The 26332-nt window shown below is 51.0% G+C and overlaps 2 protein-coding genes across 6 annotated transcripts in view; both read right to left on the reverse strand.

Annotated features, from left to right (window-relative positions):
- The window catches only part of SPECC1L (sperm antigen with calponin homology and coiled-coil domains 1 like), a 144018-nt gene extending 125038 nt beyond the window's left edge, over positions 1–18980 (reverse strand). For 2 of the 5 annotated variants that reach the window (XR_004676332.1, XM_034989261.1), the window contains exon 1: positions 18722–18971. Coding sequence is in view for 3 of the 5 variants with exons in the window: in XM_034989261.1 (XP_034845152.1) it covers positions 18722–18729 (8 nt within the window). In the remaining 2 variants the exon portion in view is untranslated. Of the gene's footprint in view, positions 1–7280; positions 7404–18721 lie in introns of those variants that run through there. The other 3 variants (XM_034989265.1, XM_034989263.1, XM_034989264.1) reach the window with 3 other exon arrangements.
- A 2124-nt stretch (positions 18981–21104) lies between these two features.
- Positions 21105–26332, reverse strand: part of BCR (BCR activator of RhoGEF and GTPase) — a 121882-nt gene continuing 116654 nt past the window's right edge. The window contains exons 20-23 of the mRNA XM_034989260.1: positions 25499–25633; positions 24805–24910; positions 24133–24295; positions 21105–23797 (exon numbers count right to left, since the gene is read on the reverse strand). Coding sequence (XP_034845151.1) covers positions 23708–23797; positions 24133–24295; positions 24805–24910; positions 25499–25633 — 494 coding nt within the window. The 3' untranslated portion in view covers positions 21105–23707. The remainder of the gene's footprint in view (positions 23798–24132; positions 24296–24804; positions 24911–25498; positions 25634–26332) is intronic.

Consider the following 26332-nt stretch of genomic DNA (forward strand, 5'->3'; position numbering starts at 1 on the left):
TTATTTATTTGACAGAGAGAGACACAGCGACAGAGGGAACACAAGCAGGGGGAGTGGGAGAGGGAGAAGCAGGCTTTCCGCCGAGCAGGGAGCCTGATGTGGGGCTCGATCCCAGGACCCTGGGACCATGACCTGAGCCGAAGGCAGACGCTTCACGACTGAGCCACCCAGGCGCGCCCCCCCCCATTTTTTTTAAAGTATACTCCGAAAACCTTACATCGATGAGGAGGTGGAGAATCTGAAACCCTCATACACTGCTAGTGGGAATGTAAAATGATGCAACTTTGGAAAACAGTTTGGTGGTTCCTCAAAGTTTAACACAGCTACCGTGTGACCCAGCAATTCCACTCTGAGGTACACACCCAACAGAACTGAAAATATTCATCCACAAAGAAACCTGTACCTGAATGTTCACAGCAGCATTATTCATAATCACCAGAAGTGGAAAAAACCCAAATGTCCATCAACAAAGTATAAACTATTATTTGGCCATAAAAGAAATGAAGTACTAATAAATGCTACAATGGACAATCCTTAAAAAGATCATGCTAAATGAAAGAAAGACAAAATGAACACAAATTGTATGATTCCATTTCTATGAAATATCCAGAACAGGCAAATTTACAGAGACAGAGTAGATTAGGGATGTCCAGGGGCTGGAGGGAGTGGAGAATGGGGAGTGACTATTAATCAGAACAAGGCTTCTTTGTGAGGTAATGAAAATGTTCTGGAATTAGAGAGTGGTGATCAATGCACAACTTCATGGATATACTTAAAACCACTGAAGTGTACACTTCAAAAAGGGTGAACCTTGCTTCTCCCTCTGACCCTCCCCCCTCTCATGTGCTCTCTGTCTCTCTCATTCTGTCTCAAATAAATAAATAAAAATAAAATCTTTAAAAAAAAAAGGGCGCCCAGGGGTGCCTGGGTGGCTCAGTCATTAAGCGTCTGCCTTCGGCTCAGGTCATGATCCCAGGGTCCTGGGATCGAGCCCCGCATCGGGTTCCCTGCTCCACGGGAAGCCTGCTTCTCCCTCTCCCTCTCCCCCTGCTTGTGTTCCCTCTCTCACTGTCTCTCTCTCTCTCTGTCAAATACATAAATAAAATCTTTAAAAAAAAAAAAAAAGGGGCACCTGGGTGGCTCAGTTGGTGGGGCGACTGCCTTCGGCTCAGGTCATGATCCTGGAGTCCCGGGATCGAGTCCCGCATGGGGCTCCCTGCTCGGCAGGGAGCCTGCTTCTCCCTCTGACCCTCCCCCCTCTCATGTGCTCTCTGTCTCTCTCATTCTCTCTGTCTCAAATAAATAAATAAAAATAAAATCTTTAAAAAAAAAAAGGGTGAACTTTATGGTATATAAATTACATCTCAATAAGCCTGTTATTTTTTAAAAGCATACATGTTTGCAAATGAATACATGATCGAATACATGAATACATCAGTCTTGTATTCAACTGAATACAGGCACTCAGGTATTCGTGTATTCAAATGAATACATGAATGATGAAGAATGGAATATGGGAGGGAGGAGGGGGCCAAGGCTTAAGGCAAGGAGGAGATAAAAAAACAGACTAAAAAAAATGCAAGGCTGGAGGCCTTGCATGGGGGGGACTGGGCAAGGCTGAATAAGCCTGCAATGAGGTGAGCATGGAGAAAAAAAAGGAGAGAGCTAGGGTTGAAAAGCTGCAGGTAACTGGTAACGGGGGAGACACAGCAGACCTAGTTAACTGTAAGGATTCAATGGAATCTGCAGAAAACACAGACTGCCAGAGAGGGAGAACAAGAACGAACATGGGAGAGAAGATTTAAGACTGGCTCAAACCCACTAAAGTTTAAAAAAAGAAAAGTGTGCAAGAAGAAAATCCAATAGGTCCTGCTCAAGAATCCTTGAGGATAAAACCAAACCAAAACAAGAAGCTTCCAGGGAAAGAGGGAGTGGGACTCAGGACACTGGCTGTCTCCTACGTAGGAGAAAAGGGGCATCTCTTGGGAGAAAGTGTCCAATTGTGACTGTTCTGGAAAAAAAGCAGCCCCAATGGACTGCCTCGGGAATTCTGAGTAGAAAAGGTACGATTGGAAAATGGCTGACTTGGGATTTTTCCCAAGAATATGAGAAGGGAGAAAGGAAGAAATGGACAACTTTAATTTTTAACCAGTATTTCTTCACAAATCTTAACAGTGCTGCCAGGTTTTCTGCATGCCTCTTTCCTAAGCTTAACCAGGTCTTTTTATTTTATTTTTTTTAAGGTTTTATTTATTTATTTGAGAGAGAGCGAGCACAAGCAGAGGGAGAAGCAGGCAGAGGGAGAGGGAGAAGCAGGCAGAGGGAGAGGGAGAAGCAGACACCCCGCTGAGCGGAGGGCCCAATGTGGGACTCGATCCCAGGTGACCTGAGCCCAAGGCAGATGCTTAACTGACTGAGCCACTCAGGCGCCCTTAGCCAGGGTCTTTTTTATTTTTCTTTGTATAACCTCAGTTCTTTAGAAAAGAAGTATAATATGGGGCCTTTTTATAAGAGACAAACTATCTTTCCCCTTTATCATTTTTTTTAACATTTTATTTTGGGGGCACCTGGGTGACTACGTTGGTTAAGCATCCATCCAACCCTTGGTTTTGGCTTGGGTCATGATCTCACGGGTGGTGTTATCGAGCCCCGAGAAGGGAATCCATGTTCAGCGGGGAGTCTGCTTGAAATTTCTCTCTCTGCCCCTCATCCCGCTCACATGCATACAGGTGCACACACGAGCTCCTCTAGAAAATAAACACGTCTTTAAAAAAAAAAAAAAGAAAAGAAAAATATTTTATTTTTAAGTAATCTCTACACCCAACATGGGGCTCAAACTCAGAACCCTGAGATCAAGAGTCAAATGCTCTCCCCACTGAGCCAGCCAGGTATCCCTCCCTTTATCATTTCTGTTTTCCCTAGGCTGTATGCACAACAGACAACCTTGCAATTTAATATCTTTGTTTCTTAACAAAGATGATACTTTTACTGTCCAAACACATCATATTAAAACAAAAACAAAAAAGCCAAGGTGGAAGGTACCCAAGGGGAATGAGGGAAGCAATACAGAACAAATGCGTATTCCTTCCAGAGCTGGGAACAAAGATAATGCCCACCTGGTTTATAAAACACATATGAGAGACAGTCCCTCCTTCAAGAAATAAGATTTGAGTTAGACACTAAGATACAACTAAAAAAACTCTGCAAATTGGTGTGTACAACTGGGAGGTGTCTCACAGCTGAAGAGGTCAAACACACCTGGAGTAAAACTCTTATGGGCAAGGACTTAAGGTGACTTCTACTTCCTTGGTGGTGCTGACATGCCTAGCACATAATGCACCCAACAGATACAACAACCTTTGGTCAAACCACACACTCTGCTACGCGCTGTGACGTCACTGGCTAATGGAGGGAACAGACAAAACACAGGGCACCAAATCCTCACTAGACAAGGAGCTGGACAAGTATGCAGGAGATAGGTCAAGGGATGCCTTCAAGGCAAGGTAATATCTATGCTGAGTATGAAGGTGATAATGGGATGAAGTGAGGGAAGAACATTCCAGCAGAAGGAGACATGGAGACTGGAGAGAGTTAAGGGACCAAGAGGGGTTCAGCAAAACTCAGTCAAGCACCAAAAAAAGGGGGGTGGGGGGATGAGAATGGAGGCCAGAGCCCAGTGATGAAGCATCCTGGATACCAAGATAAGGATTAGTAAATCTGATTATGAAGACAGTGGGAGCCGTTGAAGGACTTAAAATTGGTGGTGGGATGTGGGGTGACTATGAACAGATATATTTTGGAAAGACAGAGGCAGGAGCAAACCCCTGGATTTAACCAGAAAAGAACTACACTAACGATGTGGGAAAAACACTGTTAACAGATCTGCACTCTTTTCTAGTGGACAAATCTCCTTTTGGGAGTTACCCAATTATTCTTTGAAAACTGAAAACTTAGAGGTAGCTGAGAGCAATCAGTCCTTTAAGTACAGAAATTAGTATTACAAAGAATTAGACTGCATTATTCATTTTAACTCAAGACACTTTTAAAATGTTTGATACATTTTGATATATTATAGTTTTGTGAGTACAAAAAAAAAAGGTTTACAATAACTTTAAATCTTATGTTATTAACAGCAGACCAGGATGAATTTTAAAGACTTCACAGACACAAAGATCACCTGCTACATTCACTTTGGAACAAACCATTGCCACTTCTTCCCCTCAGCATATCTGAAATACAGTCTGTAAGCCTAATTTCTCCATGGTCATGTTGTTGCACAGCAAAAGACTGAGGCCACAATACTAAAAGATTTCTGAGCTGAGAGAGAAACCCCATGGGGGTTCTTTACCTCAGCAGCTAGTCTATTCACCAATAACAATTCCAACCACCAGGAGGAATTTCCCTGCCTAGGCTTATTTTGTTGGCACAAGCACACACACAAAAATATCCTGACATTTTATATCCAGTAGGAAAGAATAATCCGAATAGTAACATCTTTAATACCAAGCAAATTTAATCAATTTTCCCAGTTGCCTGTGGATTTGGACAGATGGCCACAAAGTCAACTCATATTTACTCTTAAAAAATAATCTAGGGGTGCCTGGGTGGCTCAGTCGTTAAGCGTCTGCCTTTGGCTCAGGTCATGAACCCAGGGTCCTGGGATCGCCCCACATGGGGCTCCCAGCTCAGTGGGAAGCCTGCTTCTCCCTCTCTCACTCCCCCTGCTTGTGTTTCCTCTCTCGCTGTGTCTATGTCAAATAAATACAATCTTAAAAAAAAAAAAAATCTGTATTTTAGTCTTCTTAGCACCAAAAGCCCCAGGAACTTTTTCCTAAACTCCCTAATGACAATAGCAAAACAAAGATTTTAGTCTCTCTTTATTTCTAAAAATATCTTATTGTGTTAAGATAACCAACCTTGTATTTGCCATTTATAATCACCATATACCACCATTTACTATCAACATCATTTCAAAAAAGATTCTTAATTTCAACACCAAGAAAATGACATATCTTTTTTTTACAAAGGGCAGTCCTTTCATTGAATAAATTTAGTTTAATGAAAAACTCCCTCACATTGTCCTTGTTTTTCTGTATACACTGAGGCCCATTCAACAATCCCTGTCAGGGGTCTGACCAAGAGTCTCCCAGATTTGTTCTCACCAGTTTTATGATGGCCTCACTCCCTGTCTTTGTGGAGGGACCACAAACAATGTCATGAAACTGATGAGAAGACCCAGTTCTACTACAAACGGAAGAGGACTCTGTAGACAAGGATCCATTAAGTGTTAAAAGTGGCAACTGGAGCTTGTTTCCATCTCTTCCCTCCTCCCCCACCCTGCACACTTTACAGATAGGGAAAGGAAGGTCCAGAAAGGAAAACTGATTTGCCCAAAGCTATAACACCAAGAGAGTAACTCTAGCCTGCCGATACCGTCACCAGACCTCTACCGAGCTGGACGGTTTTCCTAATACTAAGTACAAGTTAGCCATGTGATTTATGGGCACCATGTGGTTTGAGGAACCTGGGTGGTTCAGTTGGTTGGGCATCCCACTCTTGATTCTGGCTGGGGTTGTGATCTCAGGGTCCTGGGATGGAGGCCCACTCCACGCTCAGTGCAGAGTCTGCTTGAGATCTCCCTCTGCCCCTCTCCCCACTCATGGGCACACGCACACACCCATGCGAGCTCTCAAATAAATACATCTTTAAAAATTAAAAATAAAAAAATAAATATGTATATGGTTATATGGCAAGTCTTATGTATTATGAAAACCCAACCCTGGTAGTAATTTCGAACCGAACAATACTATCAGCTGAGTCATGTGAAATTAAAGATGTACTGTATCAAATCGGTTATAAAGAGAACCTCTGCTTCACAGAAATCCCATCCCAAGACAACACAATGTAGATACACACCCTAAAAATTCAAGTTTAAAGCTTTTCTATGGCACAATATTCACTTTCTTACTGAAAATGAATGTCAAGAAAATCCCTACATACCTAGAGTATACGCAGGCTATTAAGAAACATTCTCAGCTACCTAAAGTTGCTGAGTCTTTAAAGACTCTGCTTGGTATAGAGTAAATCCTAGGGGGAAAGAAGACATTTTTAAAGAGGAAAAAAAAATAACTGGATGAGTTAGCTATTTCTTTACCGAAAAAGATTTTCCCCAAATCAATACCCTACTTCTCCTTACAGATATACCTGTCGGTATTGATTTGACTATTTCAAAACCTACACGTGTTATGCTGATGTCTGCTGATGTCTACAAAGCTCTGATTTCATCTCAAGATACATCCTCCTGGCTGACAGCAAACGCTGTTGGGCTCTACAGCATTTTTTAGTTTCCTGAATCTGTTGCAACAAACTTAGAAAACATTATCAATGGCTTGAGATGCTCTTTTTACAACACATTTTTCCCTGTAATCAATACAGGGCAGCGAATTTATGGGAATTTTTCCTGGACCCTTCCGTACTTGCCGGCAAATTATCAAGGGCATCAACAAATCAAAGCTCTCTACATTTGAATGATCACAGGAATTCTTACTTGGTCTTGTAAATAGGTTGAAACTACGTGGAAACTAATTTATTTTCTAGTCATCTCCAAGAGAGGTGCCCAACAATGAACTATGTCGTCTTAAAATATAACCACTTATGCCACACAATTACCAGATTGAAGGAAATGCAAAATTCCCTCAACAAAACACCAGATTATTTCATATCCAACCTGATGCAATTAACCAGGTCTCAAGAAAAAAACGACATTCCGCTCCCTTAATGATGACCTCCCCTCTGCGCGGGGCCAGGGTGGGGGCGCGTGCCCCGGCGGAAGAAGAGACCGCAGGAGGCCTGGGGTCCGCCGCCCGCGGCCCTGCTCCCCGAGCCGCGTCCTTGGAGCCCCGCGCAGCGATGTCTCCGCCGGGGGAAGGGGACCAAGGGGCCAGGGCTATGGGACGCCGGCCGCAGCCTCTTCTGGGGCGCGGGGAAAGCAAACCGCGAGGGTCACGCTCAGCCCCTTGGCTAAGAGGGACCAGCAGGCTAGGTGGCCCACAACCACCTGGGCCGCAACGCCAGCCAGGAGCGGCCGGCGAACCCGGGGGTCGGCGGACGGGGACGGCGCAGGCGCGGGACGGGCTGGGGGGGGGGCCCCCGGCGGGGGACGGCGCAGGCGCGGGCCCGCTGGGGTCTGCGGGGCCGCCTGGGCCCGGCCGCGCGGGCGACGCTGAGAAGATGGACAGGCCCGCCAGCGCACACTGAGGGGACCCGGCCCTGGCTCTTACCGCGCGGCGCCGCCTCGCTCGCTCGCTGGCTCCGGGATGGGGCCGGGCGGCGAGCTCGCCCGGTGGCGCGGCCCGAATCCGTTGAGTCCGGCCTCAGGGCAGCAGCCAACCCCGCGCCGCCGTTCCCCCGGCCCGCCCTGCCTCCTTCGCGGCCCCCGCCCTCGGCCCGCCCTTGTCCCGCCCCACTCAGCGGCCACTGATTGCGCAGGCGCCGCAAGGCCCCGCCTACATCCCGCCGCCGCGCAGGCGCCTACCGCCCCGCCCACTCCGCTCGCGTCCCTCCCATCTCTGGGTAGCGCAGGCGCCCTGTCCCCCGGCCAGCCACAAAAAAAGGCCCCGGCAGCCTGTACGGACGCGTTGGGGTTTGCGCTAGAGCTGCGGAGGGGGGTGCTCCTGAATGCTGTGTTCGACGGGCTGGGGTGATGAGTGTAGAGCTTCCTCTTCCCAAAACCTGACCTCAGCCAAAGGTCCACCTTTCATGCAGCACGTATTTACAGTGTGCCAAAGACGGTGGTAGGCGACGAGCTAGACAGTGGTGGTAAAAACACGCAAGCCCTGCCCTCCTGGCGCTCCCCGTGCGGCAGGGAACACAGACACTAAACAAGTGATCCATCAAAAACAGGAGGCTAAATATCCTTTATCAAGTTAAGGAAGTTCTGTTAGGTCACAGTTGTCATACAGGTTTTTTCCTTAGATAGTTTGAACTACATTAATACATTTTTATTACATCATCTTAGTTTCCCAGAAAAAAAGAAAAATTGGAATTGATAAATTTTTAATACATTGCTGGACTATTCGCTAATATTTTATTTAGCATTTTTGCATATATGTCCGTAAGTGATTTTGGCCTTTCCTTTTACTTTCTTGTACTGTTGATGTCTGGTTTGGGATTAAATTTATAATCAAATCACAATGAGTGAAGGAGGCTTCTGTTTTCTTCTTTATCTGGGAGATTATGTTATAAGAGGATCTTTCTTTTCAATGTTTGCCTATAAAATTATCCAGGCCTGGTGTTTTTCTTTGGTTTTCTCTGATTTGAGACTTTTGAGGGGATAGGATGCAGATTTTAAACTAAGCATTCCATTTCTTTAATGGTTCTAGATTTAGATAGATTTTTTTTTTTTTTTTTTTTGAGTAGGCTCTATGCCCAACGTGGGGCTTGAACTCGTTACCCTGAGATCAGGAGTCACATGCTCTACCGGCTGAGCCAACCAGACACCCCAAAACAGAATTTCTACTTCTCCCTGTATCATCTTTGCTAAGCTCTATTTTTGCAGGAAACTGGCTATATACTGATGTTTTCAAAATCATTGGCATGAGGTTGTTCGTATAATTCCTTATAATTTTTTGTTTTAATTTTATTTCAGAAGGCATCCATTCATGTAGTTCCTCTTCCCAAATGCAACTAACTGTATTCAGTTTCTTGATATCCTTCTAGAGATACTTTATGAATATAAACAAATATGAAAAATAAACAGATAAGTTATTCTGCTTCTCTCTTTTTTTTTTTTTAACATAAATGGTAGGCTACTACACATGCTGACCTATATTTTCCTTTTTAAAACCAGAATAGATAATGTTTTAGTACTCTGGAGATAATCATTCAACCTTGGTGTAGGACTAAGGTGATGGTCCTGGCTTCATCACTTACTAGCTGTCTGTCTTTGTGTTTCTGTTTTTTTAATCTACAAAATGGGTGCTGTTATGGGTTGTTGTAGGGAAATAAATGGGATAATGCATGATGAAGATCTAGCACTCTGCTCAGTGCCCAGGAAATGCCTGGTAAATGTGAGGGACATTAATGTTGCTTTTGTTTGGGCATTTACAATTCAGAAAGGGCTCAACATGACTTAGGTCCTCACAACAGCCCTCTAAGAACTGTATAAAAGACAAAATTGAGGCTCAAAGAGGTTATGTCACTTGCCCAAGCCAGCAAATGGCAGAAACAGGAGAAAACTGTCTGGTTCCAGGGACCTGCCATCACCCCCACTTACACTGACAAGCCACACATGCTGTTAAAACATACTTTTTAAAAAAGATTTCTTATTTATTCATTTGAGAGAGAGAGAGAGGATGAGCGGGGAGGGGGTGGTCAGAGGGAGAGAGAGAAGCAGACTCCCTGCTGAGCAGGGAGCTGGACTGGGGGCTCCATCCCGGGACCCTGAGATCATGACCTGAGCCAAAGGCAGACGCTTAACTGACTGAGCCACCCAGGTGGATACCTTTTTATATTAAAGAACACGAAATAAATGTGCAACTCAATGAAATGTCAAAAAGTGAAGCTTAAAAAAAAGAACTTTAGCAGTTTCCCATTACCCACTCCTCATCACTGCATCTTTATCAAAGTTAACCACCATTCTGACATCTAATTCAGAATTGATATGGACTGATTTTGAGCTTTTCAATAAATGGAATCATACTGTATTGGTTTTCTAGAGCTGCTGGAACAGATTACCGCAACCTTGGTGCCTTAAAACAACAGAAATGTATTATCTCCTAAATCAGGAGGCTAGAAATCAGACTTTGAGGCATTGGTGGCTCTAAGCTTCCTCCAAATTCTCCAGGGGAGAATCCATTGCCTGCGTCTAACATCTGCTGGCTGCCTGCATTCCTTGGGGATCCTTTGCTTATGGCTGCATCACTCCAATCTCTGCCTCTGTCTATGGCCTTCTTGTGTGTGTGTGTGTGTGTGTGTGTGTGTGTGTGTGTGAATCTCCCTCTGATCCTTTTCCATGAAGACACTTGTGACAGCATTTAGAATCCATCCGGATAATCCAGGATAAACCCCAATAAATCCTTATTTATCATATCTGCAAAGACCCTTTTTCCAAATAAGGTAACATTTACAAGTTCCACGGTTTAGTACCTCATAGCTTTGGGAGCCATTATTCAGCCTGCTACAAGTTTGTATGGGTATCCCCTGCTTTTTTTTTTTTTTTTAAGATTTTATTTATTTGTTTGAGAGAGTGTGTGTGCAAGCATGAACAGGGGGAGAGGCAGAGGGAGAGAGAAAGAGAGAAGCAGACTCTGCTGAGCAGCGAGCCCGACGCAGGGCTCTAGCCCAGCACCCTGGGATCATGACCTGAGCTGAAGGCAGATGCTTAACCCACTGAGCTGCCCAGGCGCCCAGGTATCCCCTGCTTTTTGAAAGTTTGCGTAATGCCACTTCGCATTTACAAAAGGCATACATCATCACCTGCTTTCGCTAACCTAAAGAAATGCAAAGAGGATTTTGGCTTTTATGAAAAAAGGCGAAAAACAACAATAGCGTTCTTTGTTTTGCGACCAGCAGTTACAGAGGAGGTGGGCACACTGAGCAGCAAGAGTGGCGTGGCCAAACTCCCACCACGGGGAATACACTCAGCATCCCAGCAGCAAGCTGCCATAGGCTTGAACTGTGTGAGCATTTCTGCTTTATCTCAGCTTATTTTGTGCATCTGTTAGCAAGATGTGTCCTAAGGTGGAAGAAAAGCCTAAGAGGTTATTTTAGGGGTCTGGGAGCATGCAAAAATGTTTTCCATATAAATGACTGGTAATTGCTTCTTTGCTTTGTGCTATTTCAGCGTGTGAAAGATTTCATAGAAACATTTTACTTTCAGATTGCAGGGGAAACCTGTATTCTTTCTGCCTTCTTTCACTCAACGTTAGGTCAATAAGATTCATCTGTATTGTGGCATGCATCTGTGGCATGCAAAATTAATAATATTTTGGTTATGATATGTGTTCCATTGTATAAATTTACCATGCCATACTTTACCCATTTTCCTACTGATGGGCATTTGGGTTGTCTCCAGTTGTGAGCTGTTAGTGGAAGGAGAATTGCAAGACGTCAAAAAGATTCCTGGATTCTCCAATGGAGAGCTATGCGTCCTTGGAACATGCCCTTCTAGGTTATCTGGTTCTGATTTTGTCGGGGCTCTGAGCCTTTTATTGTCTTCGAGCTCTTTTACAACTCTGTAAGTTGTAGAAAACTGATAGCAGTGCAAATGGTTCTTATCTAAGGACAACCCTCCCCCACAGTGGAAAAGTCTGTTTTGCCTCCATTCGCAAATTTATTTCAGTATTTCTGGTCTATAAATGTGTCTGGCCTTTGGATTCTCCTTTGAACTGATTGTAACATCTTACCTGTTCCCTCATTTAATTAACAAGTTAAGTAAACGCTTTGATACATGTTTATTTTATATTTGCATAAGGGTCACGATTTTTTTTTTTAAGATTTTATTTATTTACTTGAGAGAGAGCGAGAGAGAGAGAGAGAGAGAGAGCGCACAGAGGGAGAGGAAGAAACAGACTCCCTGCTGAGCAGGGAGCCCGACACAGGGCTCCATCCCAGGACCCCAGGATCATGACCTGAGCCGAAGGCAGATGCTTAACCAACTGAGCCACTCAGGTGCCCTGATTTTACTTTTTAAAAACCTTATCCTCGGGCGCCTGGGTGGCTCAGTTGGTTGAGCGACTGCCTTCAGCTCAGGTCATGATCCTGGAGTCCCTGGATGAGTCCCACATCGGGCTCCCTGCTCGGCAGGGAGTCTGCTTCTCCCTCTGACCCTCTTCCCTCTCATGCTCTCTGTATCTCATTCTCTCTGTCTCAAATAAAAAATAAATAAAATCTTTAAAAAAATAAATAAATAAAAACCTTATCCTCAAACACGAGAAACAAAGTTCCTATGGACACTCCTGCACACAGCAAAGTACTTTTAATGAGCCAGAACTACTGACCTACATGTTCTCACATTGAAATTCCAAAGCAAAAGAGCCACTTTTGACCAAGAAGGAGGCTGCTGACATTTCCTGAGCAGCCATCAGGCCTGTGGAACCAGACCCGGTGCGGGGGCAGAGATGCCTTTGACCCGGTCCCTAGCCTCTAAGAGTCCTCTCTGGCCGAGGCGGCAGTGTGAACTGGTCCTAAATCAGGTGAGCTGTTGCTAACGTGTCCTGGAAGAATCAAGAGCATGGTCAGAGGAGGTGGTATCTCAGCCCCAGGGAGCATGGCTGTTCCTACAGGGGCGAGGGTGGGGGCACAGCAGGGACAGTCTTCCCCACCAGGCCTTGGAACTTGGGTTTAGTAGTGTAGACCGGGACTAGTCACTGCACCTTTGGACAGGGAAGTGACATGCTGCAAGACTGCCTTTGAAAGACTGGCTCGTGGCATGTGCAGGATAGGGAGGGCGACCCTCACAGTTAGGGGACCTGTTCATGGTTCTGAGAGGTCTGAGCTAGTGACAGGGTCAAGGGAGAGGAGACAGATCTGAGGGTGGGGTACACAGAACCATCTGGACTTCATGCCAGTCTAGGGCTGGGCCTCAGGGCTGGCATCTGGGTGATGGCCATCAGCCTTGTCCATACTCCATCCTTTGTCCTTGCTCATCCTCCTTGGCTCCCCAGAGCCAGAGGGGCACAAAAGAGCAGGCACTTGGGGCAGCTGCTGGCCTGGAGCAAGAGAGGACCTGGGGAAGCTTGTGGTTCACTGCCTACGCAGGAGGTCATCTACCCATGCGTGAGCTCCTCCCAGGGCCCCACCATTGTGGCCATGGCCACCATCACCACACTGTGATCGACTCATGGGCTGAGGATGCCCCTCTGCTCAGGCCCTGCTGACCCTACCATGCTGGTGCCTCATCACCACAGAGATGCGCTGAGCTCCACAGCCTGGAACCCCTTTGAGCTCGGTGCTGCTGGTTTCCCGCTGACCCACTCAGCTCCCCCCGCTGCCCGCCCCAATCACTGACTGCCCCACTCAAGCCCAGCTGCTTCATCTGCACCACAGCTGGAGGAGTCAAAGGGCAGGGGCTGCAGGCCAAGTTTTAATCGGACAGTTCCAACAGTTAGCAACAGTTAGCAAGCCATCAGCTTCGAGTGCCAGGACGTGGTACTTAGGATTCTTGACATGCCTCCCTCAGAGCCAGGGGAGCTCTGGGTCCCAGGAAATAGACAACCGTCAGCTGAGCAATGATGTGTCTGCAAGCAGAGATGGGCTGTTGGCCTTCCACGGCCGGGCTGCTCGCTCCAGGAGGGACACACGTGCCGGCGACCACAGCCTGCAGCCCCAGAAGCTCCTTGGGATGCCCAGCTGGCCTGCAGGTGACCCAGGAGAGATACAGGAAGGGAACGTACTCTGGACAAGGCATCCACCTCCCTTATGGCCCCCGCAGCGATCAGACACAATCAGACCCTCTTATGACCCAGTCAGGGAAACTGAGGCTAGTGAAAAGGGAATGGAGCTGTTGCTTCTCGTGTGCCTGTAGCTCTGTGGGTCCCCAGACTTGAGCTCAGACCCTGGCTCAGACAGCCACTAGCTATGTGACCTCAAGCCTATTCCCCAACCTCTCTGTGCCTCCAGCTCTTCTTCGAACAATGCTCCCATAGCAGTTGGGGTGCTGGGGGACTAAATACAAGGGTTCCACACTATTCTGTGCCCTCTGTACCCCATACTTCTCTTCAAAGTCTTTGGCACACGGAAACCACATGGCTAATCAGCAGTAATGATGCACTTAGCATCTGCCCACCTGAAGGCTGTAAACATCCCAAGGGCAGGGCCTGGCATATGGTAAGCTTAGGCTCAGGACATGGTTCCTCTTATCATCTCTGAGTGCCCAAGTCCCCATCCACAGAAAGCAATAACCCGGGGTGCTTGGGTGCCTCAGTTGTTAAGCGTCTGCTTTCGGCTCAGGTCATGATCTCAGGGTCCTGGGATTGAGCCCTGCATCGGGCTCCCTGCTCAGCGGGAAGCCTGCTTCTCCCTCTCCCACTCCCCCTACTTGTGTTCCCTCTCTCGCTGTGTCTCTTTCTGTCAAATAAATAAATAAAATCTTAAAAAAAAAAAGAAAGCAATAATCCTGTCTGGCTTCCTGATTCAACCCCACCCAGCACTGGAGACCTCTGGAAACAAGTACACATCTTGGCCAGGACATAGGGACAGCAGGGATGAGCTGGAGAGATAGCAACGCAAGGTGCCTGAGGTTTGAATAATAGTCATTGGCCTGTGTCTGGCACTTCCCAGGGTCAGTGTCTAACCCAGCCCTTATTTCCCAGGTGAGGAAAGTGAGGTTCAGTGAGAGAAATTAGTCGTCCAAGAGGTATAACAAGCCTTGGCTTCTAGGTCACCACACCCCTAGCAAAGGAGCCTCTTGGGCATTCTGCACACAACCTAAGGCTCCGAACACGCCTGCATCTCTGAGAACCATGTTCAGGACTTGTAGCTCTTTTGGAATAATTCTCCCTTTGGGGGTAGATTTCACTGTTGGGAAATTTTAACCAAATGGGTAAAAAGAGAGGGGCATAGGGGTACCTGGGTGGTTCAGTCTGTTAATCGTCTGACTCTTGGTTTCAGGTCAGTTCTTGATTTCAGGGGCATGGGATCAAGTACTGAGTGCGGCTCCTCGCTCAGCATGGAGTCTGCTAGAGATTCTCTCCCTCTCCTCTCCCTTCTGCCCCCTCACTCATGCATGCATGCATGCTCTCTCTGCCTCAGATAAATAAATTTTATTTTTTTAAGATTTTATTTATTTATTTGACAGAAAGAGACACAGCAAGAGAGGGAACACAAGCAGGGGGAGTGGGAGAGGGAGAAGCAGGCTTCCCGCAGAGCAGGGAGCCTGATGCGGGGCTGGATCCCAGGACCCTGGGATCATCACCTGAGCCGAAGGCAGACACTTAATGACTGAGCCACCCAGGTGCCCCAAATAAATAAAATTTAAACAATTTTTTAAGATTTTATTTATTTACTTGAGAGACAGAGAGCACAGAGGGAGAAGCAGACTCCTGGCTGAGCAGGGAGCCCAATCCTAGGACTCTGGGATCATGACCTGAGCCCAAGGCAGTCGCTTAACTGACTGAACCACCCAGGTGCCCCATAAATTAAAAAAAAAAAAAAAGAGGGACATAACATTACATAATTATCCTGTTTTGAACCCAAAGCACACTGCTTTTGCAGGAAAACCTGAAGCCAATTCAGAAAAGTTCTAGGAAGATCTGGAGGAAAGGAAGACACTCCCCTTGAGAAAACATAAAATGGCCCTGGGGAATTAATTTCAAACTGGTCAGCAGGCCACGCCTGTCACAGAAGCCAGGGAGGAGCAGATAGCCATGTCAGGAGGGACAGATAGCCATGTCAGAGGCGGTCAGGGCGGTGAACAGCCTTTGGCTTCCAGCCAGAGCCAGGCTGACCTGGACATAAAGGAAGTGGGCACTGAGGGGCAAGATTGCAAGAACAGGTGGCCCCTTCCCGGGAGCTTGACGACAAAGGAGAAGGAAGGCGTGGGTATGACTAGGGGGGTGGAGAGTCGAGAAAGTCTAGAAAGGGCTGTTTCTTCTCCCCAGCTTTCTGGGAGCTAGAAGCGAGCTGAGCGTGTTTATGGGGCAGCGGTGTTGGGATTTGTGGGGGGTCCCAATGGGGTACGGGTGGTAAAGGAATTCAGCCAAGGCAGAACAAAGGAGTAGTTATAGGGTGGAGGGAGGAGGCATGGGAATGTTGCGGAATTTTCCCTTTTTTGGTCCCTGGGCCTGGTTGTAAGTAGCCCATTGGTCCATCGGGGCCTGTGGCCATTTTGAGATGAGTCACCTCATGAGGCTGTTTGTACTCAGCCCCGGGGGTCACCGTGGGACCGTTTGCCTTACTCAGTTTCCCATTGCTCAAGCCTGTTGCCCAAAAGCATCTACAGGATTCTGGCAGAGGAGGGGCACATTTGCAGAGGTGGGGCACAGGGGGTCTACAGGTCGAACTGCCTGAGGGAACAGGCCAGGAAGGCGCTCTCGACTTCCTTGGGGTCTTCTGTGGGCAGGACTGGTGGTGGGAGAAGGGCTGGAGGACAGGGGCCAAAGCCCCCAGGCTGGCTTGTATGTGGTGTTTGGAGATGATCCCTGTGTTTGTCTCCAAAGGCCTCCGCCCCTGCCTCCCCGGCCGTCCCAGCCTTTCAGCCTCTGGCACCAGGACAGAGGAGGGACAATCCATGTCTGCTCTGAGCAGGAATGCCCTGGGAGCTTGGTGAACAGGAGAGGGAGCTGGAAAGCCAGGATCTGGCCACAGCGATGGACTTACTAGCCGGGTGACTGTATTAGTTTCTCAAGGCTGCCGTGACAAATGACCACTAACGAGGGGCTGGGGCGGGGGGGCTTTAAACAATTATAATGGGTTCTCTCACAGTTCTAGAGGCTGAAGTCCCAAATCCAGGTTTTAGCAGGGGCGGTTCTTTCTGGATTCTTGGAGGGAGAATCTGTTCCCTGCCTCTGTCCTGGCTTCTGGCTGCCGACAATCCTCAGCTGACAGAGGCATCATGCCAATCTCGGCCTTCACCTTTATATGGTGTTCCCCCTGCATGTCTCCGTGTCTTCTCTTCTGTCTCTCCCTCTCTCTCTCTCTCTTTTTTTAAAGATTTTATTTATTTATTTGACGGAGAGACACAGCAAGAGAGGGAACACAGCAGGGGGAATGGGAGAGGGAGAAGCAGGCTTCCCGCTGAGCAGGGAGCCCGATGCAGGGCTCGATCCCAGGACCCTGGGATCACGACCTGAGCCGAAGGCAGACGCTAAACGACTGAGCCATACAGGTGCCCCTCTTCTGTCTCTTATAAGGACACTTGTCCTTGGTTTTAGGGCATACCCTAATCTGCAAGGATCTCATCTTGAGATCCTTACCTTAATGATATCTGCAATAACCCTTATACCCAATAATATCATATTACAAGGTTCCAGGAGGACATATCTTGAGGGGGGATTACAATTCACCCATTACAGGGACGATGGAAGAGCCACTTCCTCCTTCAAAAGCTTGGTATTGTCTGAACATGGGAGTGCTCTTGCAAGGAGACTCAGAGAGAATGATGGCCATGAGCCAGCTCTAGGGACCACATGGTCCAGCTGGGACAGGCATGTGGCCTTAGTCCTAAGTACCTTGAAAGCAGAGGCCACACACTACCGAGGCCAAAGGCCACAGCACGTGCCTCCCGGCAGTGTGAGCCAGTCTGCCCACCATCCAGCCTTGTTGGCCCGTTAGGTTTTACTCCACTGGGGCTTAGGAAATCCTCAGTGTCCTGAGGCCTCCCTGCCCCTGCCACATTTTGGGGTCAGCTTTGACCAACCTCTCAGGTGCTACAATTTCTCACCCACCCACCTGGCCCAGGAGGCACAGGCCTTGACCCTGAGTTGGGAACTCAGAACTCTGGGGGAGGGGGTCTTGAGGCTCAGGAGCTGAGGGGGTGGGGAGAGGTTGCTTGGGGCTTTGGGCCCCTAAAGATCGCCATTGCTGGGGACCCTCACAGTGAGACTGGCAAGCATGTGGGCCTCAGCTTGGGATGACCCCGTACATGCCATATCTGGACGGTGGCTATGGTGAGGTCACCCACTGGAGCCACAGAGTGACTCTGAATTAGAAGAGATTGGCATCGACTGTAAGGGGAAGAGGAGACCACAAAATGGGGTTGTGAGGGTCACTGATGAGGCCTGGATGAGGGGGTGACAACCCCTTCCCTCTGGGTTGTCACCCTGGACCCCCATGGAGCAGCATGGGGGGACTTGGATTCCAAGCTTGGTTCCACATTCAGGAGTTCAAAGGGCCAAAGGCCAGAGGCTGTTGTACTAGTCAGCTTAGGCTGCGTGACAAAACACCACAGGAGGGAGGGGCTTCTCCTGAGGCCTCTCTTCCTGGCTTGTGGACGAGGACCTTCTTACCATGTCCTTGTATGGCCTTTCCTCTGTGTGCATGTGTGTGGGGACAGAGGGATCCATCTCTGGTGTGTCTTCCTCTCCTTATAAGGACACCAGTGCTATCAGATGAAGAACTCCATTTAACCTTAATTACCTCCCTAAAGGCTTCTGTCTCAGAATATATTCACATTGGGGGTTAGGGCTTTAACATACGAATTGCGGGGGAACACAATTTGGTTCATAACGGCCATGGCATAGTGGAAAACTCCAGGTCAGCCATGAAGAGGGTGTGGAGGGTGTGGGTAATACCAGCTGGGCAGAAGAGGGCCCCCCACGGCCTCAGCAGGAGGCAGGTCCTGGGGGTGGGCGCTGAAACTCGGAGGCCTGAGACCAGCCTGCTGGAGTGGTTAGGGCTCCCCAAATCATCGCTCCTTGTTTCCTGGCCGTCGCCAGGGGAAAGGACCCCAGCTGGGAAGTGCAGCCCAGGAGTGTTTACCTAATGGAGAACACAAACAAAGGTCCCAGATACCTCAGCTTGTTCCAAATAACTACTGATTGTCACTCCCCAACTTTGTCAATACTGTTTTCAGAAAAATAGAAGAAACAGCAGCTACTCCCCTCTTTTTCTCTCCTTCTGGCCCATTTCCCCCTGAAGCTGGGAGGGAACCGGGGCTCACTGGGGCATGGGGCAACCACAGATCAGAGCTGAGACAGCAAATCCTGAAGGGGCCGGCGGGGGAGTGGGGGGGAAGTCTGTCAACACCGGCCCATCATGTAATTTAAATTGTGGCTATACTTACATGAGCATCTGCAGCAACTGCTTCCCTCTGGGTGGGTCTGGATTTCCCCTGCTGGCCCTGGGGGGCCATGCCACAGGTCTGGGAGGTCCACGTGTCTGTGGTCACTCAAGCCCTTCACCCCCGGGAAGTTCCTGGGTCTGGGGTGGCCACCATCCTGGCACCTCCGCTTCTGTGGCTACTCAGTCGGCAGCTACTTAGGCCCGGTTCCCAAGGCCCCTCTTTGTCCAGAATCCCATTTGAACTGACACAACCCCAGCTGCCAGGCTCGGGTTTCAACGCAGTGACTGAAAACCCTAAGGAAGAGTTTCTGGTCAGCTGACCAGTTCCCCCTACAGGAAGGGAATGGAAAAGGAGCCGGTGCGTGGACTGAGCCCTCACCGTTCTAGCTGAACTGGTCCAAGAGGCCCCGAGAAGGCCTTTCTCAGGCCGCGTGGCCACGTGAAGTCCAGCTGGCTGCCTGGCCCAGGGTGCTCAGTGCATCTCGTTCGGGCGTGCACAGATGAGCAGCCTCAGTCCCCCCAAAGCAGGTGGTTTCCTTCCCCATCTCGACCCGGTGAGAGGTGCAGTCAGGCCCTGTCTTCCCTGGCTTTTCTGGGCTGTGAGTATTGGTGTGACAGACACACAGGGTTCTGCCTGCACCTGCCCCACCTGCCCCAACCTGCTCGCCTCCGGCTGAGTTCTAACACCCCCTCCCCCAGGCCTGGCAGGCCCTCCTCCTCCAGGCAGGGCCCTCGGCAGGACCCACAGCAGCTGCTCCAGGAGGCCTCTTCAAGAGCTGGGTCTCTTTGTCACCCCCTCATGTTTTCTGTTTATCTTTCCAGAGCTATTTGTGACAGACAGCCCATCGTTAGCCCACGGAAAGGCTTCTTTTTAAGGCAATTGAGGCATTCTTTTGGGGGGCAGGTATACAAGTTTTTCTGAGATTTCTTTACAAAATTTTGCCCTCCTTTTATTTGCCCAGGGTGTGTGCGTGTGGGACACCTGGAGGCCTCAGCCCATGTGCCCACGTGAGCCCTGCTACGTCTAGGCCAAAGCTGGTGGTCAAGGTCTAGCCCTGTCCAGTCCTGCAGAAAGGGAGCGAGCTTGGGGGGGCCAGCAGAACCCAGACATCCTAGCCTCTGCGCATCAACTAGTTCTGGGACACCAGGGTCAGGGGCGGGGGGGTGGGGCGCGGCTTTGTGTGCCTCAGTTTCCCCATCTGTCAAGTAAAGGCATTAGACTAGGAGGCCTCTGAGGGCCCTTTGAGGTAGAACATCTCAGATTTGGGATCACTGGCCTAGGCTTGGCTGGACATTGCCTGCTCTTAGGAATTTGGGTGCAGTCAACTTTTGCCCTAAAAATCAAATCCTATTAGGAGAGATGCAGTAGGGCCTTAACATTTTTTTCATTATTATTATTATTACTATATTTTTTATGGCTTTCAAATAGGATCAGGACTGTAGGGATAGAGAGAGCTAACTGTAGCCTTTTAGGGGTCAAATACTCTGGAGGAGGGCCAGGGGCACCTGTTCCTCATTGGCGAATGTTAGAGTGGACAAGTGGCATATGGGTACGCGAAGCTTCTCCAATGCAGGCAAGAGCCAAGGTCAACCCTTACACCCGTGCGAGGAGATGCTGGGGGTGCTGTGGGGAAGGGCTCTGAGGCCTTTGGGGATTGCGAGGGTGGAGGCTCAGCCCTAGGGCATCCCGTGAAGGGCCGCACCGGGCTCAGGGCCCCCGTCTCTCCCCAGGACAGTGAACTGGTCACGGTGACGCTCCACAGGCAGCAGCGTTGGACGCCAGCCGGAGGGAGAACCAGTCCAGGCAGATGCCCCCACCCCTGGGAGCCAACCCGGAGCCACAAGAAGACCCTCCTCGTCCCCCGCCCGCCCCAGCCATCTGCAGCCAACCAGGTGAGCCGTAGCCCCAGCTCCTCCCGAGCTGCACGCATGGCCCACGCCTGTCTCCACCCCAGGGCACAACTTCCCTGTAGGCTGGACAGGCTTTTTCTGAGGGCAAGGCTGGCGGCAGCTAAGAGTGACCCGCGCTCCACCGGACCTCGGCGCCCGCAGAAACCACGGAGACCGACGGCCCGGCTGTGTGTGGCTGAGCCCTCCCTGGCCCTGGGCTTGACACGGCCAGTGCCCCCACTGCCCTAAACCCCAGGGCTCCGGGATCCCGCTCTGCGGGACGGTGGCTGCCGTGCGTCCGAACACGTCTGCCTGCGGCGTGCAGGCCCCTCGGGGCCTGGCTTCTTCGCGCCGGGCCGCACTGTCCTCCTAGGCGGCAGCCGGGCCCTCTTCGTCGCCTGCAGCTTCTTCCTGCTCTGCCGCCCACCCCAGCCCCTCCCAGAGGCGCCGATCGTGGTTTCTCCTCTGAATGGAGCAATCACCACTGACAAAAGTAGTCTCAGGTAACTTTAATGGAAGTCTCAGCATCCTTCTCCCCACCGTGGTATATGGAAGGCTGAGCCCAAAGCAGGAATTGCAGCTGCTGAGACCAGCCGAGCTCACGGCTCCAGACTCGGGGGCTGGGGCAGGAAGGCATCACTCCTCATGGCAGAGTCCAGCAGCCGAGCCTCGTGGAAGCTCGTCTGGGCTCTAGGCCTTACCAGCCCACAGGCCCATGTGTGAGATGGGACCACAGAGGCGGCTGGGGACCCGAAGCGACCGCTGCCCTCGTGGCCCGGCAAAAGAGCGCTTTTACAGCTACACGAGAAAGAGTGGTCATTCCGTCATTAAACAGCACACATTCTACATAAATAAAAAGTAAAAAGGGGGAGGAGGCGGGGGAGGGAATGAAAATTGGCACGGACATTGATATATTGCTTTCCAGTTTCAATGCGACAGATGCAAATCATGACACCAGGGGAACAGAAACGAGGGCTGGGTTTAGATTTTCTAAGCCAAGTGCGTTCCCCTTGCAGGGCTGGAGGGTTGCTAAGATGGATGGGGATGGGGAGCCAGGCCAGAGGCGGCCCAGGGCAGCAGGCCTGAGAAAGAAACCCAGTGAATCCAGAAATGTGCAGAGGGCACAGGACCCTGCTCCCTGCCCTACCCCCCCGCACCCAGGAAAGCAGGACTACTTTAAAATGGTAGGTCTGCTCTCCTCGAAAGAAAAAAGTACAAAGAAACATAGTATGTGGACATAAAACCTTCAAGAGACTGTTTTCTGCCGTTCCCCCGCCCCCCTGCTTCAGCAGGTCCACAAGCGGAGGGGAGGTTGGGGGGCAGATTTCGTCCCCCCCCCAGCCCCCCGCCATGTGCTGCAAGTTCAGGCGGGAGCTGCTTTGTCAGAGAGCCCTCCCACCCCCACCCCTGCCACCCAGGACATGGGAAGGATCATGGGACACTGCCACCAGGTACTGGTGTAATCACGTGACAAGCAAACACCTTTTCCTGAGTCACACCATCACCTCCCTCCTCTGGTTCACTACATCCTCTCTTCTTGCAAGACCAGCATGGAAACTTGGCTTCTTGTGGTTCCTTTTCTCCTTGACCTAAACCCTCTCTTAAAAAAAAAAAAAAAAATGCAATTTTTCATAGATTTGTTTCTTCAAAATACTTAGCGGCCTCCCTCGTTCTCTTTAAGCTGGGTGGTCAGGAGGGTTACTAGGAATGTCCCGGCTTCTCTACTGGAATTTGGAGAGAGCAGGAAGGGTGGGCGGGGGTGTGTGTGTGTGCGCGCGTCTGTCCTTCTGCCTGCTCCAGGACAGGAGCCCCGCACCCTGAGCCTGGCCAGTAGAACAGCCCCCCCCTGCTCCTAACCCTCCCCCATTCCTGATGCTCAGGAGACTTTAGAACCGGCTCCTGACAGAAACGGAGCCGGCGTGTGGAGGAAGACAAAATGCTGCTGGGACACGGACCGTCTGTGGAGTACATTCTAATATCGTATTAGGTATCTGAATCTGTTAGGAAAAAAATTAGAAACTATGTAGAAAACTTAAAAATATTCAAGTATCAAAAGGCTATTCGGATCAAAGTTTAAAACAAGCTGTCAGCAAGCTGTCGCTGCCAAGAGGAAACTTTTACAAAAGTTTACTGAGTTTGTTCAGCAGAGAGCGAGAGAATGAAGTGATCTGTGTGGGGGGACGATCGGGGGAAGGGAGAGTGTGGGCAGAGGGGGCGACAGGCTGGAGGAAGCCAGAGAGATTGAGGCCTTTTTAAGCCGAAGAGGAGAGCCTGTGCCCAGCAGGCAGTGGACAGGGTCGCTATCCCTGGAGAAGAAGCCATAAAGTGCGCAGCCTGGGCCTCCCTCCCCCTGGTGTCAGTCCTGGACAGACAGACAGACGTTACATGACTCCATGGGGAGCTGCCTTCCGAGGGGCACATGAACAGCAAAACCAAAGCAAGAGGACAGAATAGGAAGACCCATTTCTGGACAGAGTTCCTTCTAGAAAGAAAGAGAAGGAAGGAGGTGAAAGAGGTCAAACGCTACACAGTGTTGACTCAGCTCTTCCAAACCCTGTTACACAAACAGAGCCGAATTTCTAAGTCAGGGAAACTGAAAAGGCCCCCCCCAACCCCCAGGGACAGGGCTGTGGCCCGCACGGTATGAAGCAGCATCGGTGTTTATTCAAGACACGATAGTGAGGGAATCTGGTCGTGTTCCCTTCTCCCCGGAGAGGGTGCATCTTGACGGGTGATCCAGTAGAAATCTTTTAAACTCTGATAAGTTCGCAGAAACCACTCCCTTCGCCTGGTCCCACGGCCAGGCCTGCGCGCCGAGACATGCTGGCTTGGGGCGCCCTCTGGTGGCAGCATGGAAAACCGCAGTCTGAGGCCCGGCGGGAGCTCACAGACCCAAGGACCCAGAGGCCCAGAACTGCCCAGGCCACTTAGCCTGTTGTTGCCTTGGGTAGCTGTCTCTAGGCAGGTGGTCCAGCCCTTGGGGGCGAGGTGGCCCAATTACTCCTCAAGAAGATTCGGTTCCCGCTCTGTGGGTAGCCCGTTTTGCCAGGAGATTTCCAGGCTGTTCTGCCGGCCTCTCGGAGATGGAATTGGGCCTTTAGACTTCAGTGGAGAATAGGATGCTCTGTCTCTTGCTGTCAGGGGCAGGGATGGCCTCCAGCTGCAGGAAGTACAGCAGCACCTGGACCTGCCAGGGCACAGCAGGGAGGAGGAAAGAGGAAAGGGGCTCAGAGGGGTGCTCACAGCTGCAGAGTATGCTGGTGACAATGAGCCCCTTCTGGCAAGAGATCTGAGCGTCCCTGAAGGAACACCAGGTCAGCCCTGAGAAGCCCCAGGAAGAGCAGTGGCCTGGGTCCTCCCATCCCTTCCCAGCCACATGGCCTCAGGCAAGTCCCTTTCTCTGCACCTCGCCCCCTCCCCTGCACAACTCGGGTGGGAACGACTGGCAGGACCCTGCGTGGGCCAGGCAGAGGCCACCTCTGTGAGGTCAGGCGGCGTGAGCTGGAGCCTGTCTCCTCATACCTGGGACATGACTTCCAGGGACCAGCTGTCGGTCATGGAGATGGGCTGGCTGGGGTTGGCAGGGAGCTTGCTCTCCTTCTCCGATGGCCGGAGCAGCGTGGGGCCGAAGACCGTGGCAAGGTTGTGCAGGGACATCTTATTCACGGTCTCCTTTTCTGCCACCCTGCAGAGGGCCAAAGCAGAGGGTGCTACTGCGACATGGCCTTCAGGGTGGGGGTGAGACAAAGGGGCCAGACCACCCTGTAGCGCTTGGGGAACATGACAGTGGGCGCCACCCCTTTCTGCCTTGGGCTGGCTCCGAACACAGACACCCCACCCCCGGTTGTGCCGAAAGCAGGCCCACCCCGCTTCGTCTGGGTTGCAGAGGCCTAGGACAAAGAGCACCTGACACTGGCAGGTGGCTGGGCCAGCTCTGGGCCATGACCTGCTGGGGAGAGAAAGCCCAGCCACTGGCTGTAGCGGAAGCATCTCTGCTCTTAAGTCTGTGGAACAGAGCGGGGAGGGTGGCAAGGTCTCTAGGACCCAGGGCAGAAGAGTAACCACAGACAAGGAGTGGGGAAAGAGGGCGCCAGGAGCCATGCAGTGTGACAGGAGCCAGTGGGCCACAAGAGAACCCGCCTTGCGGCCTGGGGGTCCTGGAACCCTGGGCCCCTGAGGAAGAGCTGGGGTTACCTTTTCAGATGGTCCAGAAGGAAGAGGAAGGTCAGCAGGTTGGCCTCTGGAAGTGACAGCAGCAAGTTGAGCATGCAGCTCTCCTTTGCAACAGGGTCTGACAGAGCTGCGGGGGATTAGGAGGGGTGTTATTCTCAGGGTCACAGCCAAGCTGGAGGCCCCTCCTGGGGCCCGTGTCAGAGGGCACTGGGCAGTCCAGGCCCATCACTGTCCTGACCCACAAGCATGGCCCCCAGTGTGACCCCAGGATGGGTGCCTCTTCTGCATCTCAAAGGGCTGAATGGCACCGCAGGGACCAGGGGCAGGAGAGCTGCCCTCCTGGCCGGTTTGGCCATTCCCACCTCCTGCTTGGAAGAGCCCAAGGCACGAGAAGCCGAGCATGGAAGGGAACATAAAGAGGGAGGGGCGGGAATTTTCGGGGCCCTGGCAGCTCCCTCATCACCCCGTGTACCCGGGTGAGAGGCGCAGGGCGGGCACTCCAGTGAGGAGGAAGGAGCCTCTAGGACCCCACACCCCGGTGCGTGCACAGAGGCTGCTTTACCCTCTTGGGATACTTGGAGGGATGGGGACAATGGGAGGCCCTGTGGGATGGGCAGAGGCCTTCTAGGACCAGCGAGGTTCTCGGTCCCCCGCCACCGGCAAAGTTTGGGCGGAAACACGGACCGTGGTGGAGGGGGAGACCTCCCATGCTCACCGATGCCCTCGGCGAAGTTGGGGTAGAACTCGTCAGTGAAGAGGGGCTCCGGCAGCTCGCGGAAGTACAGCTTCAGCGTTCCGGCAATGGCGTTCACATCCATCTCGCTCATCATCACCGACACGTCCTTGTTATCTGGAAGGAGTGCGGAGATGGAGCACGGCCTACTCACGGATCCCAAATAGGGCCCCGCTCTCCCTGCCTCAGCCTGGCACAGCCCACAGCAGGCAGATGGCTTTTGGGGTCCCTCCTTCCAGCAGCTGGTCTTCTTCCAAGCATGCCGGTGGTTCGGACAGGGGAGGCGTCCTCCCCACCGCTCCCTTGCCGGGCAAGGGGTGGCCTGGCGGCAGTGCCACCACAAGGGACTGAGGCCGGCGGCGGCCAGACACCGTGCCCAGGCAGGGACTGGGAGGCTCTGCTCTGTAGCGACCACCTGTTCCATTCTAGAGTTTCAAACCAGTGCCTCTGGCCTCATGGCCACTGGCCCTTGCTGTCACAGGCCAGGGAGGGAAGAGGATGCAGGCACCAAGTCCTGGTTCTGCCACTTTCCGCTCCGAGAAGCCTCTGGGGCCTCCGTGTCCTCCTCTGGGGACTGAGGCAGGTCCACCAACTTCTAAGAGTCAGACCACCCTGGCTCCTGGGCTTTGGTCTTCCACCCGGGGGAAGCAGGCCAAACCTCACTGCGAGGTGGGGCGGCCCCACAGAAGCCCCTGGTCCAACTCTGCGGGAGCCGTGCACACATGGTTCAGACAGGAGAACGAGCTTCTGCAGAACCTCCTCCCACCGCTCCCTCTTCTTTTCATTTAAAAAATAAAACAAGTGAAGGAAAGGTAC

This window comes from Mirounga leonina, unplaced genomic scaffold, assembly GCF_011800145.1.
Source record: "Mirounga leonina isolate KUSES-001 unplaced genomic scaffold, KU_Mleo_1.0 Mir_481, whole genome shotgun sequence".
Lineage (NCBI taxonomy): Eukaryota > Metazoa > Chordata > Mammalia > Carnivora > Phocidae > Mirounga > Mirounga leonina.